At 42.0% G+C, this 17,735-nt stretch overlaps 1 protein-coding gene across 35 annotated transcripts in view; it reads right to left on the bottom strand.

Annotated features, from left to right (window-relative positions):
• The window catches only part of LOC110529831 (ankyrin-3), a 165,430-nt gene that overhangs the window by 54,862 nt on the left and 92,833 nt on the right, over window positions 1-17,735 (bottom strand). For 30 of the 35 annotated variants that reach the window (XM_036985839.1, XM_036985833.1, XM_036985955.1 and 27 more), the window contains exons 2-15: window positions 17,269-17,370; window positions 16,683-16,781; window positions 15,870-15,968; window positions 13,155-13,253; window positions 11,634-11,819; window positions 11,092-11,115; window positions 8,985-9,083; window positions 8,247-8,345; window positions 7,533-7,631; window positions 7,103-7,300; window positions 2,735-2,833; window positions 2,426-2,524; window positions 2,056-2,154; window positions 1,733-1,930 (exon numbers count right to left, since the gene is read on the bottom strand). In XM_036985839.1, coding sequence (XP_036841734.1) covers window positions 1,733-1,930; window positions 2,056-2,154; window positions 2,426-2,524; window positions 2,735-2,833; window positions 7,103-7,300; window positions 7,533-7,631; window positions 8,247-8,345; window positions 8,985-9,083; window positions 11,092-11,115; window positions 11,634-11,819; window positions 13,155-13,253; window positions 15,870-15,968; window positions 16,683-16,781; window positions 17,269-17,370 — 1,599 coding nt within the window. The remainder of the gene's footprint in view (window positions 1-1,732; window positions 1,931-2,055; window positions 2,155-2,425; window positions 2,525-2,734; window positions 2,834-7,102; window positions 7,301-7,532; window positions 7,632-8,246; window positions 8,346-8,984; window positions 9,084-11,091; window positions 11,116-11,633; window positions 11,820-13,154; window positions 13,254-15,869; window positions 15,969-16,682; window positions 16,782-17,268; window positions 17,371-17,735) is intronic. The other 5 variants (XM_036985917.1, XM_036985920.1, XM_036985901.1 and 2 more) reach the window with 1 other exon arrangement.

Consider the following 17,735-nt stretch of genomic DNA (forward strand, 5'->3'; position numbering starts at 1 on the left):
GACATCATCCCATTGAAGTTTAAATTTAAAACGGTTAAGGTTCAGGTTAGGTAAGGGTTATGGTTAAGTTTGGGGTTTAGATTAGGGACATCCCAAGGATCCCGGGTAGCTCTAACCTAACTGACAGCACTATCTGTTATAAAGGAGAGCTGAGAGCATTCAAGATGTGCAACGTTGCAAACCTTTCAATAACAGGAAAGGACGGGACACCATAAGAAGTTAAATAACCTTAGAGTAGGGTCTCGTTCACATTAGCTTCATGGCCATGTGAAAGAAAGTATGGTGGGTGGACAAGGTGTTTGTCTTGCTCAGTGGGATGTTTCACCCTGAGAGAATATGTCACTGGGTCTGTTTCTCATATCCTATTCCTCATCTATAAAAGGATAGCGCATAATGTGGTCATGTTAATCTTGGCGTCCCTCTTTGTTAAGTCTCTCTGTGTTAGGAAAAGTATTTTAAGACATTAGGTCATATTTTCCAGAGTGATGTGGAACTCCCACAGATAACTCCCATTTCACACACAGCAACTTTGGCCTAATTGTCCTTATGTCGTAATTCATGCTCCATACTGCCATGTGATTTTGATATCCCGTTATGGCCAACTTTTCTTCAGATGCCATTGTTTATTTTCTAACATCTCCAAAGGTATTCTACTTCTTGGTCCAAAGAGGATCCTCCATTGTGTTATTGTTAAAACAAGTTGTTACACTGAAAAAGCCAAATGGAACAAAATGACTGTGTTCGGTTTGGTGCCCTCTGCAGTCACTGTACTGTGCAGTACCAACACAGCCAATCAACTGGACAGTTGTGACCTGACGTCATCTCTCTGGACAGCTGTCTAAGGTACTGTCCCCTCATATACAGTGTGTGTTACAGACAGACAGACAGACAGACAGACAGACAGACAGACAGACAGACAGACAGACAGACAGACAGACAGACAGACAGACAGACAGACAGACAGACAGACAGACAGACAGACAGACAGAGTGGGGGAGAGCGAGAGAGTGATAGAGGCACAGTGGGGTTTACCCTTCATTAATCTATTCCTCTGACAGGGTGTCACCTTCAAGGACATCCTTCTGCAATATACACTGCCACATTATACATGCGCACACACCAATTCCCCAAAGTCTACGAAACACTCTTCTTTGACCTTCAAGAAGATCATACAGATGTAGGATCTTAATTTGATCACTCTTTTGTTGGTGAGAATTTTCCTGCACCGCATGAGCTTTGAGATTTACATAAATTCACTGAAAACCCCTACTAACATGGTTATATTAACAGTATTGCACTTTTCATGTAGACTGTTTTTAGCCAGCTAATAGCCTAACCACCGATCAAGCAACATTATGGACTAAATGCTCAAACCCTGTTACTGCAGGATTATTTGTCTGTAACAATATAGGTTCAAATAAGATCCTACATCTGTAGCTTAATTATGTGTGTGGAAGCGCAAGGAAATTAGCTTCCATGTCATTTTCATCCTGATAAGGTTTAGGAAATCAACAAGAAACACCAGTGGTGAGGAACAGCGACTTCAAATTACTATTATTCTCCAATCAATAGTAGTAATGTGCAATCCACACTGTCCTTAGCCTGACTCTGCTGATCAACAACTGACTAAACCACAACCACCATGGTTGAACTGATAATAATACATTTAATTCTTTATTTGTGACTGCTGGCTTTTAATTTTCTGGTTGGACCTTAACTCAATCACATTGACCTTAGTGGAGGCTGACAGCGATGCACCCTGGTCCAGCAGCATGGCGGCTACGTCCTCGTGACCTTCGCGGGCAGCCAGGTGGAGGGGTGTGTAGCCTGACGTGGTGGCAGCGTTAGCAGAAGCCCCCCTCTGCAGCAGCTGCTGGACGATGTCAGCCTTCCCCAGCCGGCTGGAGATGTGCAGCGCTGTCTGGTCGTCCTGGAGGGAGACAAATACTATTATACTCTGTCTATTCACTTCACAATGTAAAAATATGTGACACCACATCGTTTCACAGCCCAGTTAGACAATGAAGGACTCCCTGACCCCTAACCTCTGCTCACCTTGGCCTTAGTCTCCACCTTCGCTCCATTCTGCAGCAGGTATTGCACCACGTCGGCCTGACCTGCCCGGGCTGCCATGTGCAGCGCTGTCTCCCCCCTCTGGAAAACACACACACACACGTTTGTTTTACTATCCTTATGGGGACAATGATTCCCATTCAACATCCTATTTTCCCTAACCCTAAAACTAATCTTAACCATAGCTTTAACCCCAAACTCCTAACCCTAAAATTGCCCTAAATTAGGAGAGTAAAACCAAACACACACACACACACACACACTTAACCTGCATGGTATGTATTACTCTATTTTGACTAGCTAATTCTTTTGCGTTTAATTTCTGAAGAGTTGAGTGTAGTGTAACACCTACCACGTTGGTGGTGTTGGGCGAAGCTCCGTGATGCGTCAGTGAGTTGACAATGTTCTCATGTCCCATGAAAGCGGCCACGTGAATAGGAGTGAGTCCAGACTGCAAGAAAATCACAATGATAGTCAATAATCAATAGCCTGGGTTCAGCTGTACCTACAGTATGTCTTAGAGTAAGGGAAACACACAGCTGTACCTAAACAAAATGATTCATTGTCTATGATCTTTGAAGTTCCCAGCCCAGTTTGTTCTTCCTACCCCTAACGCCCTGTGTTACCCCAGGCACAGCCCAGCCCTCTGACCCTAGAGTACCTCTGTCACAGCCTGGATCGATGCTCCGTGTTTCAGCAGCAGCTCCATCACTTTGGAGCGGTTCTTCTTGCAGGCGATGTGAAGCGGGGTGAAACCGTTCTAGAAACAAAAACCACTCAACTCCTCAGGTATTTTGGCACAGGTTTTAGTTTCTAAGGAAAACAGCAGTTTCCTTTTACCCCTATTTTGTCTGTAGTATAAACATGTGAGAGAGGAACATCTTATTGTTAACCTAACTGAGTTTTATGCCCCAATAGTGCTACAACTGTCCACACAGTTTCTTCTTGCCAGTAAACCTCAGTCACCACACCCATGGTTTCAGTCACCACAAAGCATGACAACATACTTAGTGATGTGTGCCAAGACAGTCTTTTCTCTCAAAACACACACACATACACACAGGCGTGCACACATACACTCTCAAACACACACAACGTAGCTCTGCAGATTATCAAACCTAAGCCATTTGAAGGGAGTATGTACAGTGCAATCGGAAAGTATTCAGACCCCTTCCCTTTTTCCACATTTGTTACGTTACAGCCTTCTAAAATGGATTAAATAAAAACATGTCCTCATCAATCTACACACAATACCCCATAATGACAAGACAAAAACAGGTTTTTAGACATTTTTGCAAATGTATAAAAATAAAAAATATCACATTTACATAAGTATTCAAACCCATTACTCAGTACTTTGTTGAAGAACCTTTGGCAATAATTACAGCCTCGAGTCTTGGGTATGACTCTACAAGCTTGGCACACCTGTATTTGGGGAGTATCTCCCATTCTTCTCTGCAGATCCTCTCAAGCTCTGTCAGGTTGGATGGGGAGCGTCGCTGCACAGCTATTTTCAGGTCTCTCCAGAGATGTTCGATTGGGCTCTGGCTGGGCCACTCAAGGACATTCAGAGACTTGTCACGAAGCCACTCCTACGTAGTCTTGGCTGTGTGCTTAGGGTCGTTGTCCTGTTGGAAGGTGAACCTTCGTCCCAGTCTGAGGTCCTGAGTGCTCTGGAGCATATTTTTGTTTCTCATGGTCTGTTGGTGCTTTAGATGCCTTTTGGCAAACTCCAAGCAGGCTGTCACGTGCCTGTAATGGAATTGTAATGTTTGTGCTTTTCTTATAACTAATTTCTGTGTTCAATTCATGTGGTGTTCTAATAATCAAATTCTGTGTTCATGCAAGTGACTGATTTAACAATACTTATCAGTATCTGGAATTTGGCAGTACGCCCAGACCTTGTTTTGTAAACGAACTAAAGATATCTTAGTTTCATGGTCTCAGCTTAGAGAGGAGAAGCCTTGTGAGGTGTTGGTTTGTCAAATGTTACGAACCAGTATTGGTCGGTCAAATGAAATGACAAAACGGTAATGATGAATTAATTTACTAAATCATGCAAATATACAGTGCCTTGCGAAAGTATTCGGCCCCCTTGAACTTTGCGACCTTTTGCCACATTTCAGGCTTCAAACATAAAGATATAAAACTGTATTTTTTTGTGAAGAATCAACAACAAGTGGGACACAATCATGAAGTGGAACGACATTTATTGGATATTTCAAACTTTTTTAACAAATCAAAAACTGAAAAATTGGGCGTGCAAAATTATTCAGCCCCCTTAAGTTAATACTTTGTAGCGCCACCTTTTGCTGCGATTAAAGCTGTAAGTCGCTTGGGGTATGTCTCTATCAGTTTTGCACATCGAGAGACTGACATTTTTTCCCATTCCTCCTTGCAAAACAGCTCGAGCTCAGTGAGGTTGGATGGAGAGCATTTGTGAACAGCAGTTTTCAGTTCTTTCCACAGATTCTCGATTGGATTCAGGTCTGGACTTTGACTTGGCCATTCTAACACCTGGATATGTTTATTTTTGAACCATTCCATTGTAGATTTTGCTTTATGTTTTGGATCATTGTCTTGTTGGAAGACAAATCTCCGTCCCAGTCTCAGGTCTTTTGCAGACTCCATCAGGTTTTCTTCCAGAATGGTCCTGTATTTGGCTCCATCCATCTTCCCATCAATTTTAACCATCTTCCCTGTCCCTGCTGAAGAAAAGCAGGCCCAAACCATGATGCTGCCACCACCATGTTTGACAGTGGGGATGGTGTGTTCAGCTGTGTTGCTTTTACGCCAAACATAACGTTTTGCATTGTTGCCAAAAAGTTCAATTTTGGTTTCATCTGACCAGAGCACCTTCTTTCACATGTTTGGTGTGTCTCCCAGGTGGCTTGTGGCAAACTTTAAACAACACTTTTTATGGATATCTTTAAGAAATGGCTTTCTTCTTGCCACTCTTCCATAAAGGCCAGATTTGTGCAATATACGACTGATTGTTGTCCTATGGACAGAGTCTCCCACCTCAGCTGTAGATCTCCGCAGTTCATCCAGAGTGATCATGGGCCTCTTGGCTGCATCTCTGATCAGTCTTCTCCTTGTATGAGCTGAAAGTTTAGAGGGACGGCCAGGTCTTGGTAGATTTGCAGTGGTCTGATACTCCTTCCATTTCAATATTATCGCTTGCACAGTGCTCCTTGGGATGTTTAAAGCTTGGGAAATCTTTTTGTATCCAAATCCGGCTTTAAACTTCTTCACAACAGTATCTCGGACCTGCCTGGTGTGTTCCTTGTTCTTCATGATGCTCTCTGCGCTTTTAACGGACCTCTGAGACTATCACAGTGCAGGTGCATTTATACGGAGACTTGATTACACACAGGTGGATTGTATTTATCATCATTAGTCATTTAGGTTCAGAGATCCTCACTGAACTTCTGGAGAGAGTTTGCTGCACTGAAAGTAAAGGGGCTGAATAATTTTGCACGCCCAATTTTTCAGTTTTTGATTTGTTAAAAAAGTTTGAAATATCCAATAAATGTCGTTCCACTTCATGATTGTGTCCCACTTGTTGTTGATTCTTCACAAAAAATACAGTTTTATATCTTTATGTTTGAAGCCTGAAATGTGGCAAAAGGTCGCAAAGTTCAAGGGGGCCGAATACTTTCGCAAGGCACTGTAACTTGTCTGTGTATAGCCATATACAAGACAACTGCTGGGACTGCCCAAGCAGAGCTTTTGATTGACATGTGTACTATGGTGCATTGAGTTGGTTGGAACCTCTCTAGTGTGATGACAAATAAAGGGTGATTTATTTAAGATTGACTTCAAGTGTCCCTGTATAGGAATTTCCACGACATGCCTTTTACTGAGGAGTGGCTTCCATCTGGCCACTCTACCAAGAAGGCCTGATTGGTGGAGTGCTGCAGAGATGGTTGTCCTTCTGGAAGGTTATCCCATCTCCACAGAGGAACTCTGGAGCTCTGTCAGAGTAACCATCGGGTTCTTGGTCACCTACCTGACCAAGGCCCTTCTTCCCCGATTGCTCAGTTTGGCCGGGTGACCAGCTCTACGAAGAGTCTTGGTGGTTCCAAACTTCTTCCATTTAAGAATGATGGAGGCCACTGTGTTCTTGGGGACTGTCAATGCTGCATAAATGTTTTGGTACCCTTCCCCAGATCTGTGCCTCGACACAATCCTGTCTCGGAGTTCTACGGACAATTCCTTCGACTTCATGGCTTGGTTTTTGCTCTGATAACTGTGGGACCTTATATAGACAGATGTGTGCCTTACCAAATCCTGTCAAATTAACTGAATTTTCCACAGGTGGACTCCAATCAAGTTGTAGAAACATCTCAAGAATTATCAATGGTAACAGGATGCACCTGAGCTCAATTTCGAGTCTCATAGGAAAGGGTCTGAATACTAATGTAAATACGTTTTAACCTGTTTTCGCTTTGTCATTGTGTGTAGATTGATGACAATTTTTTATTTATTTAATCAACTTTAGAATAATGCGAACTCTAAGAATCTATCCACTGTGTTGTTGTGAATGGTACAGTACTGAAGGACGGACGTGCATTGTCACAGCTCTGATGACTTTTATCAGTATGAAAAGGGGAAGTTACTGCAGTCAGGAAGTGAGCCTGGCTGAAGAAAAAGACAGTTGCCGACCCCACCCAGGGGCTGAGGACACAAACAGACACAACTCCCGGAACAATAAACAAGAGCAGTCAGCAGAATGACGGGACGAATCCGTCCCACCTTCTCCCACCTCTCAGGTCGCAGTTTCACGGTTCTGTGTGCACGGAAATGATGCTATGAAATATACCCACAGCAATTACACAGCTAAATAGCAAACAAAGGGAGACCAGTGGACCAGTGTCATGTGTCATGTGGCACTGAAAGCTGCTTTTTAACTAACACTTACGGTGGTGCTCTATTTATTATGCTGTTAATAAATGTCCATTTCTAACTCAAATGGACAATAGTATTTTGAACTGACACCCTGACTTTCTCTCCACCCCTTTCTCACCAGTGCTTTAGCGTTAGGGTTGGCCTTTTTGTCCACTATGAGCTTAGCCACTTTGTAGTGTCCACAGTGGGCGGCCACGTGTAACGCTGTCAGGTAGTCATTGGTGACATCATCAACGGGGACATCGTTCTGAAGGAGGAGCTGGACACAGTTGATGTGGTCGCCCTGAGTGGCCATGTGCAGGGGGGACAGCCCGTTCTGAAAGGGTTACAGACATAATGGTATGTCAATGTTCTGTAGCAGCTGAAAATATTAGATTACAGCAACGTTCTGTGACAATCACAATTCTATCAGTGGTAGGAGATATTTGCAAACACAACTTTAGATCAATGCTCTGCAAATGTTACCTGGATGAACATGTGTCTAACAATAAGGTAGATGCAAGTGTTATCATTTTAGTAACCAAGTATATGATAAGAGAAGGCGCTACCTTTGTCTTGGACAGAATGGGGGCTCCGCGGTCCAGCAGGATCTCAACCACTTGTTCATGCCCGCTCCTCGCTCCACAGTGAAGAGGTGTCAGTCCGTCCTACACACAACAACACAGTCAATAAGAACACAGAGCGGTGGAGCTTATGAAACATTCAGCCCACTATGGACTGAATGCAGAAAAGCGCATATCTTGATAATATTTAAGTGAACGCATACATACTGTAATAGAACAGAATTAAAACATATAACAATGACAAAGTAGTGCATGTTAGGTAGTTAGGTATATACATGACAACATGCCTACTGCCACCACTAACAACAAGTCCTGTAGGCCTAATATAGAAGGGAAGGCCATCATATAGACATATATACACAGTGCTGTATTTCATTTGCAGGTTGACGTTTATTGTCATGAGTCTTGCCCTGGAGGCAGAACTGAGCGATTTCCTCTAGAGGGGCCAGCTGCAAAGTCAAAATTGGCTTTATTGTTCAAATTCATGAAAACAAAAATTTGCTTTTTGGTTTTAATTTAAGGGTAGGGTTAGGCATCAGGGTTAGCTGTGTGATAAGGGTTATGGGTAGGGTCAGGTTTAAAAACAGATTGTATGACTTTGTGGCTGTGCCAGCTAGTGACCACTCTGCAGAGCTGCCTCCAGTACATGAGTCATCTCAATAAATGCCAACCTGCATTTAATTCTGTGAAGGCACTCACCTTGGTCTTGGCATCTATTTTGGATCCTCTGTCCAACAACAGTTTGACCATGTTACTATTGCCTCTTTTAGATGCCACATGGAGAGGTGTGATGTCATTCTGTTACAACACAGAGAGGAGGTAGGAGTGAGCCACACAATACAGAACTGTGAATATTATTTGGATGTCGTCCATATGGTAATACTTAGTCCTGTGAGTAAAACTAAACAGCGTCTGAATCCAGTAACAGAAAGATGCCAGCCATCTATTGTTACAAAAACATCATTTTACAAACAATCATTTGATAAGCTGATATTCAAAGTATTCTGAATGGTATGTGTGGTGTGTATAACTAAGGGGGTGTAAAGCTGTCCATTGTTCAGTATTATTTATAAGCCATCTCTTGTGTAATTTACTGTGGAGCTAATCATTAATTACTGTCGACTTCAAACAGAAACACAAACATTACAGCCAGACGCTTCCGTTTCATATAATTACAGGCTGTCTCTGATGCCCATTAAGCTAACCTCTAACGCTGTTGGGTCTGTTGTTACACTCGTTGTTATGTGTTGTTATGATTGCAATACTATCACAATATGACATGAGTACAGGCTGTGGGAGGGGTGTGTGGGGGAGGATCTGAGCATTGTGTGAGTAATTTGGGTTGTGGTGTAAGACTGTTGTGGGTATTGCTCCATAGAGTGTAGTGGACTGTTGCTAGTAGCTCCTCCTGTCCAGCAGAGGGCGGAGCAGCATTACCCTGGCCATGAAGTCCACAGCTCCCCCCCGATTCAGCAGAAGCGTGGCCACGTTGATGTTGCCATAGTGAGCAGCGATGTGGAGAGGAGTGAAGCCGCTCTGAGGAGAGCAGAGCACACAAACACAACGACACAGGAGTCAGAGACGACCACGGGACTGGTAATCACTCTCTCAAATTACACTCGCGTAAGTTTACAGGCTGCTACTGTACACATCAACAATTCTCACTGTGGCAGAGCAACTCTTTGTTTTCAAAACCCAAACACAGATCCTGCCGACTAGAATGTGAATAGTAGCCTATGTTGACGTTCATATGACATACCATTCAAAGAGATCATGAGCTTTCATGATTATTTCACCCTTACCACAGTGTTATACTGGACCATAACACGTTACCTACCACACAATAAGGTTAGACACAGTGGCAGGAAGTCCCCAGTTACAGACTGTAGTTTATGTAGAATTTCAACAACAGCCAAGAGGCCTTGTCGTGTCAAAGCACAAACGTACCATAAATACGTTACGTCTTCACATGTCAATGTAACGTATATCGTTCAATGGTGATTTCATAATGAAACCATGGCTTAGAGGGAAACAGCTGTCTAAGCAAGAGGAATATAATGGGAAAGGGCACATCAGGGAGGAACTTTTAGATAAAGCTATCTAATGAGGGATATCATTTAAGATAAAGCCAATAATCCTGCACAAAGCAGGTGGTCACCAAAGCTTCCTGCACATAAACCACTAAAGTTGTGAGCATTATAAAAACTGTTCTATTTCTATTCTAAAAGGATAAACAAATCAGCTTGACCTCTGAGGTTTCATACAAATAAGAGATTGATATGATTAAGAAGTGTTTAATACAGAACTGTGTCAATATCTCTGTCATTCACCATACGACACAGATGATTCCATTACATTTAAAACACATTAGGAGTTAATCCAACTATCCAAACTATTGATTGGCAATGCTTTTAGCATCTACTATCATGCAGTGCGGTTAAGGCTCAAATATCTACATGTACAAAGCCAAGTAAAGATACTAGCCATGCCGGCCAAAATAGGCATTCTGAGAGGGCAGTCCTCTCTGCCATAATTTGGTGAGGTGGAGTCCTTACCAACAAGAGGTAACTCATGTCCCATGCACTATGGAGGTTGGGGAGGTTAAGATATACAGTACCAGTCAAAATTTTGGACACACCTACTCAAGGGTTTTTCTTAATTTTTACTATTTTCTTCATTGTAGAATAATAGTGAAGACGTCAAAACTATGAAATAACACATATGGAATCATGCAGTAACCAAAAAAAGTGTTAAACAAATCAAAATATATTTTATATTTGAGATTCTTCAAAGAAGCCACCCTTTTCCTTGATGACAGCTTTGCAAAACTACCTCATGAAGTTGGTTGAGAGAATGCCAAGAGTGTGCAAAGCTGTCATCAAGGCAAAGGGTGGCTTCTTTGAAGAATCTCAAATGTAAAATATATTTGGATTTGTTTAACACTTTTTTGGTTACTACATGATTCCATATGTGTTATTTCATAGTTTTGATGTCTTCACTATTATTCTACAATGTAGAAAATTGTCAAACATAAAGAAAAACCCTGGAATGAGTTGGTGTGTCCAAACTTTTGCCTGGTACTGTAAATGCAATCTAATAAACTAACAAGTAGACAATTTCTCTGCTGCTGGGAGGCTGGGTTCTTTAACAAACCTAATAGGCCAGATTATGGTGAAAATACAGTATGAAAAACAGTAACACTTAGGTATTGTAAGTATTGTGTCATAACATTATTTATCATTAACCATGTTATGGCAGGATATTGGTCTTGGAACCCATGGAACCTTCCTAGCCTCCAGCTACAGATATCCACAGTCCACATCAGTATTAGTAAGACATGATGCAATATTACAGAGCTATCTCTATCTACCAGTAATAAGAGACACACTACATGAATGAAGTGATGGGGAAAATACAAAAAGAAACAGAAAAAGAAGGGAGATATGGGGCTGCAACAACACTAGTGCATGATACAGGAGGTTGTTTTCTGGATTTGTTTAAGCTATGATGGATAGAATAAGTACAGTACAGTGTACAGGTATACCTCTGTCGTTTTATTCACCATCATCTAGGGGAGACGGCACAAGGCCGGCCAAGAGAGGAGAGAATGGGTGGTTAGTGTGTGCACAACATCCCACAACGAGGAGAGATTACAGGTGGAGTTACTGGAGTAGGTCTCTAGTTGGCCAGAGAGGTTTTGAATCGCTCAACTTTATACAGAAACGGTTGTTAATGTTAAGAGTAAAAGTTGCAAAGTTCCAAACAAAACTGTCAGTTGTGGTTAAATTGTTCTGCAGGATATAAGGTCACAGTACAAAATCAGCTATGTCTCTTTATATCCAGCTTTCCTTCTCTCCTCTCTGTATTGTCTTACTGAGAATAATGTAATGCATTATCACACATGCACCTACACATTATTACACACAAACCTCAAAGTAAAAAAACATAAGAAAACAATTAAATAAACAAAGACACACAATTTGATTCAAACGTATGATCCTACTCATATAAGAAAAGAGCCAGAAAGACAGAGGTGAGAAACAAAGGGAGAGAGACAACATTTGCAGAATGTGGTGTAGTGGTCACCTTGGACTCCACATCTGCGTTGCGGTCGTTCTGGAGCAGTAATGCTGCAGCCTTGGTGTCGTCCTTGCGAGCGGCGATGTGCAGGGCGGGCAGACGCACCTTGCCCTTGGTGTCATTCTCCAGGAGCAGAGACACCACTTGGTCATGCCCCTGCTGCAGCGCCACCGCCAGAGGGGTGAACCCGTCCTGTTAGAGGGGGATAGGGGTAGTACTGTATTACTAAAGACAATGTGTTACAAGAACAGTGGGGTATCGCTATGGGAACAGCTATGCCTGCTATGCTTTTTTATGTCTGTATGCCATTTAGATCAGTTTCGGATAGATGACGTCATAGAACCTCATGCAAAGTGAAAATATTACAGAAATCTAGTAGGGCTGTCAGAGTTAATCCATGAGTTCACTTTTTTTTCATTTTCGTGCAAAAAATGTTTTTATCTTGATTAATCGCATTGTCTGAAAGCCTTGAAAATACAATGAAAATATCCAAAATACATGATCTATACATCTAAAAACCGCAACCCCCCCCCAAAAAAAAAAAATAATAATTAATACCTATATATGTTGACATTGAGGTTAAAGAAAGAGTGCTTTATGAATGTACCTGATTTTGCTAACCGTTACTTAGGATAAAATCAAGACGTCAATATTCTTGTAATGCTTTTGTATAAACAAATCTTACATTACAGCTCAATAATCGTGATTAATCACAGCAGATCCTGCGATTAGCACGATTGCATTTTAATGACAGCTGTAAAATCTATATTACACAAAGTCCAACCAAATATTTGTCTTTTTTCCTTTTTTATATCCTTTAAAAAAAATCTGTTGACAACACCAACATTCCAAAATGTATTGTACTTAAAACATAAAGATGTACATTTCACACAATATCCATTACATCTGACAGCAAGCAGGAGCATGTACTGCATACATTACATAACAGTAAAGAACACTTCTCTCCCACAATCATACATCACTTACATGTTACAAAATGTATGTGCATGTGTGTGTGTGTGTGTGTGGACCATTTGCTTTCTCAAGGACAGTTTTCTTTCTCATGTTGGACCAGTGGACCAGACCAGTGGTTTTTACTGGTGGATTTTCATCAGAGGCAGCAGCTCCTGGCTCCAGCAGCAGGCAGCTCTTAGTGTAAATGGGCCATAGAGGCTGGCAGGGGGATAAAGGACTTTATCTCCGGCCTGCTCAAGGTCATTCAGCTCTACTACACACTACCAATCAATGAAGCGCTGCCTGCTGAAGTCCCTGAATGCAGCATGGAGGGAGAGAGAGAGAGAGAGAGACTGACAGAACCAGATTGGGAGAGAGTGAGTGAAGGGGAGGGAGGCAGTTTACACGTAGAGATAATAGGGAGGAAGGGAGAGAGAGAGGGATAGAGAGAGAGAGCAAGAGAGAAAGCAAAGGACAGAGAGAGAGAGACAGACAGCGAGAGAGACAGAGAGAGAGAGGGCAGTAAACAACATAACAGGCAGGGTGGGAGGGATGGAGGGGACACACAGGTACCTCGGTGGCCATACTCTGGCTGGAGTTGTGTTCCAGGAGGAAGCGAACCACCTCAATATGGTTCTCCTGGGCTGCCATGTAGAGCGGGGTGAAGCCATTCTACAAGAGAGGACCAACAGAAAACTCATTACAACAGCAACAATCAACCATAAAGCACACAGAGTAGCCTATTTTATGTTATAACGTGGCATTGTTGAATACTCGTTTCTGATTGGCTTGAGGGCATTATTTCCAAATAATGCAAGGTACAGTTTATCAGCAATGTAGAATTCAATGTCTATAGTTAAATCTAGAATGTTCAATGTTTGAGTTGCTTTTGAAAGCAAAAGTCGAATTGAATACATTATTGGCATGGTTGAATTAGATTTTCATAGTAGCAAGCTATAACTAAAGGCCTGGTTAGCTAAACAATCAAGTATTTTTCTTTGGTTACCAAGGCAACTACTGTAGCTACTGTATCTAGTAAACTTGCTAGATACTTCAGTGGATGGTGAACACATTAGATTAGAACCATGGTATAAAACGGATAATCAACTCGGTGCTCTATGCGTTCTTTGGCAAATAATGCAACTCTGTGGAAGGGGTTCCCTAGCGCATCGTGAAACACACCTAGTTCATTATTTTCCATAAAAAGCATTGCCCCTCGTTGATTATCCCTTACATAGAAAAATATATCATACTTTATCGTACCAGAGCTCAGAGAATTATATAGTACCATACAAAGTATATTACACAACTTCCACAGTAACTGTGCTTAGTGAAAATAAGCACTCTGGTGGAATTTTTTTAATTAAGAATCTACACTACATGACCAAAAGTATGTGGACACCTGCTTGTCGAACATCTTGTTCCAAAATCATGTGCATTAATATGGAGTTGGTCCCCCATTTGCTGCTATAACAGCCTCCACTCTTCCAGGAAGGCTTTCCACTAGATGTTGGAACTTTGCTGCAGGGACTTGCTTCCATTCAATCACAAAAGCATTAGTGAGGTTGGGCACTGATGTTCGGCAATTAGGTCTGGCTTGCAGTCGGCGTTCCAATTCATCCCAAACGTGTTTAATGGGGTTGAGGTCCAGGCTCTGTGCAGGCCAGTCAAGTTCTTCCACACCAATCCCGACAAACCACAAAGTTTGAAGCACAGAATCATCTAGATCATCATTGTATGCTGTAGCATTAAAATGTCCCTTTACTTGAACTAAGGGGCCTAGCCCGAACCATGAAAAACAACTCCAGCCCATTATTCTTCCTCCACCAAACTTTACAGCTGGCACTATGCATTTGGGCAGGTAGTGTTCTCCTTGCATCCGCCAAACTCCTTCGTTGGACTGCCAGATGGTGAAGTGTGATTCATCACTCCAGAGAATGTGTTTCCACTGCTCCAGAGTCCAATGGTAGCGAGCTTTACACCACTCCAGCCGACGCTTGGCATTGTGCATGGTGATCTTAGGCTTGTGTGTGGCTGCTTGGCCATAGAAACCCATTCTGTGAGCTTGTGTGGCCTACCACTACACGGCTGAGCCATTGTTGCTCCTAGACGTTTCCGATGTTTGTCTATGGAGATGCATGGCTGTGTGCTCCATTTTATACACCTGTCAGCAACGGGGTGTGGGTGAAATAGCCAAATCCACTAATTTGAAGGGGTGTTCACCTACTTTTGGCCATGTAGTGTAGCTGTTATCGGCAGAGTGGTTTGAAACTCTCTTTGTTATTGGTCTATTAACATATACCGCCTGGTGACTGCCAGGCAGGCCAAAATCATCCTACCAAAACAGGAAGAAATTTCAGGCAGTCATTTCAAACAGCTCTTACAGTAAAACAACATTATTATTATTTCCACAATTTCACAGTATTATTCCAACCTCATAGTGTGGAAATATACACTAACGTTCAAAAGTTTGGGGTCACTTAGAAATGTCCTTGTTCTTGAAAGAAAAGCACATTTTTTGTCCATTAAAATAACATAAAATTGATCAGAAATACAGTGTATACATTGTTAATGTTGTAAATGACTATTGTACCTGGAAACGGCTGATTTTTAATGTAATATCTACATAGGCGTAGAGGCCCATTATCAGCAACCATCACTCCTGTGTTCCAATGGCACCTTGTGTTTGCTAATCGAAGTTTATCGGTTTCAAAGACGAATTGATCATTAGAAAACCCTTTTGCAAGGATGTTAGCACAGCTGAAAACTGTTGTTCTGATTAAAGAAGCAATAAAACTGGCCTTCTTTAGACTAGTTGAGTATCTGCAGCGTCAGCATTTGTGTGTTCGATTACAGGCTCAAAATGGCCAGAAACAAAGATCTTTCTTCTGAAACTCATCAGTCTATTCTTGTTCTGAGAAAGTAAGGCTATTCAATGCGAGAGAAATTGCCAAAAAACTGAAGATCTCGTACAACACTACGTACTACTCATATCACAGAAATGCGATGCTATTTTAATGGACCAAAAATGTGCTTTTCTTTCGAAAACAAGAACATTTCTAAGTGACTCCAAACTTATGAACGGTAGTGTATATAAAACACAAGCAAATCACATTTTTGACTGAACTGGGCCTTTAAATGTTTATGTGAGGGGATGGCCTACAGTGTGAATCCTGTACAGATTCCTTATCATTAGAATGTGTGTATAATGATGGGTTCTGATGTGCTCTGTATCTATGACCTGAGCTTATGTATAGTATGTGTGTGTGTGTGTTATGGATATCCTACCTGAGACTGTGCGTTCACATTGGCTCCATTGGTCACTAGCTCTTTCACCACTTCCGTTTGGCCGGCCAGGGAGGCTATGTGAAGAGCGGTGTTTCCTTTCTGGATTAGAGAAGAGAATGAGAGGCATGTCAGTTAATCCCTCCCCCACATGTCCCAGTGTCCACGTGTACCTCATGGCTGCACCCCCGGCACATTGTTTGCATTGTGATGACAGTAGTGGCATATGCTGTGTCTACTAAAAGGACATAGATATATCCCTCCACTCTAGGTAGAGAAGGAATGAGTTGAAGACAGGTGTCTTGATTACAACATTTAAAACAAAAAAGCAGGAGTGCAGATATCATGCCCATTCAGCCAAACATGACCTTTACTGTGCCTCCTTAGACTAGTGTCTGAGGTTTCATTTGAAGAGCTGAAGAGTTTGATGTTGAGTAGTTTGAAGACTCTCCTTAGTGTTGCATTCTTCATAGTGCGCAGAATTGACATATAACTAGTGTCTGCTTCCATTGGGAGAGAGGGAACACTGAACACTAATGGTAGCTACAGTCTCTAAAGTCTTTCTATGAACAAACATGGACATGCTGCTGACCACACTGATGCTGACCACACTGATGCTGACCACTGAATGCTAAGCTCATGTTGTGTTTGTGACCAACTGGGTATCGAACCTGGGTCCTCTGCACATCTCACTGAATATCAGCCCTAGGAGCTACCATGAGAAAAGGTTCCTCATCATACTTGTAGTTCACTGAATCATCCCCTCGGTGTTGTCTGACAGCAACAAAGCAGTGACAGAAGCAGAGTGGGACGCACCTTGGTCGCCGCGTCCACATTGGCTTCTAGCTTCAGCAGCTCAGCCACCACCTCTACATGACCCTCCTTAGAGGCCAGATGAAGAGCATTCAACCCATTCTGAATGAAATGAAAGAAAGTAGTTTAAATACATCTATGGCACCCAGCCTACATTCTCTGAAAGAGAGACAGGTTGTGCCCATGGTGTGAGATTACTCAGACTTTCAAGTACATTCAAATGACTAATTGATGTTGTGACCTTGATTTAAATTTGACAAATGTATCACACAGCCACAGGATTAAATGTGTTTGATGGAAATAGTTTAAGTTACATTGACTGATACACTCTTAGAAAAAATGGTTCAAAAAGGGTTCTTCAGCTGTCCCCATAGGAGAACCCTTTTGAGTTCTAGGTAGAAACCTTCTTGGTTCCAGGTAGAACACAAAAGGGTTCTAGTGCCAAAAAGGGTTCTACATAAGGCTCTCATATGGGGACAACCAAAGAACCCTATTAGGTTCTAAATAGCACCTTTATTTTCTAAAAGTGCATATTGTGTACAAAATGGGAATGAATTGAAGAGCAGATGTTGGATGAATAGCAATCCACCTGGTTGCAGATGTTGATTTCTACCCCAGACTTGAGGTAGTCCAGGGCCTTCTCCAGGTTCCCAGCCCGCGCTGCTCGCAGGTAACTGGCATTGCTGTCCGACTAAGGAGATAGAGAGAGACAGAGAGAGAGAGAGAGATAGGTCAAATCCAGGCCACATACTGTAGTGTACATACAATCTATTTTCCTACTGCTGAATAGCAGAGGGCTAGAACGAAAGCACCGGTTCACATTCTCAGTAGTCACAGTGATAAACACTCACACACAAAAAAGTATATAACAAAATCTCAGATACTGGACCAGTCATGTTTTTCTCAAAATGTCCTTGACCTTCTGTAGAATTATAGTTACATTTCAACTGTATTGTAAAATACTGTATCAGTAGATAAAATAACACAGACATCCCAAAGATCAAGCAAAACCAATTGAGCGTTTATCCTAGTAAATGATGTTATTCTACGTCATCC

The sequence above is a fragment of the Oncorhynchus mykiss genome, chromosome 1 (genome assembly GCF_013265735.2).
Source record: "Oncorhynchus mykiss isolate Arlee chromosome 1, USDA_OmykA_1.1, whole genome shotgun sequence".
NCBI lineage: Eukaryota > Metazoa > Chordata > Actinopteri > Salmoniformes > Salmonidae > Oncorhynchus > Oncorhynchus mykiss.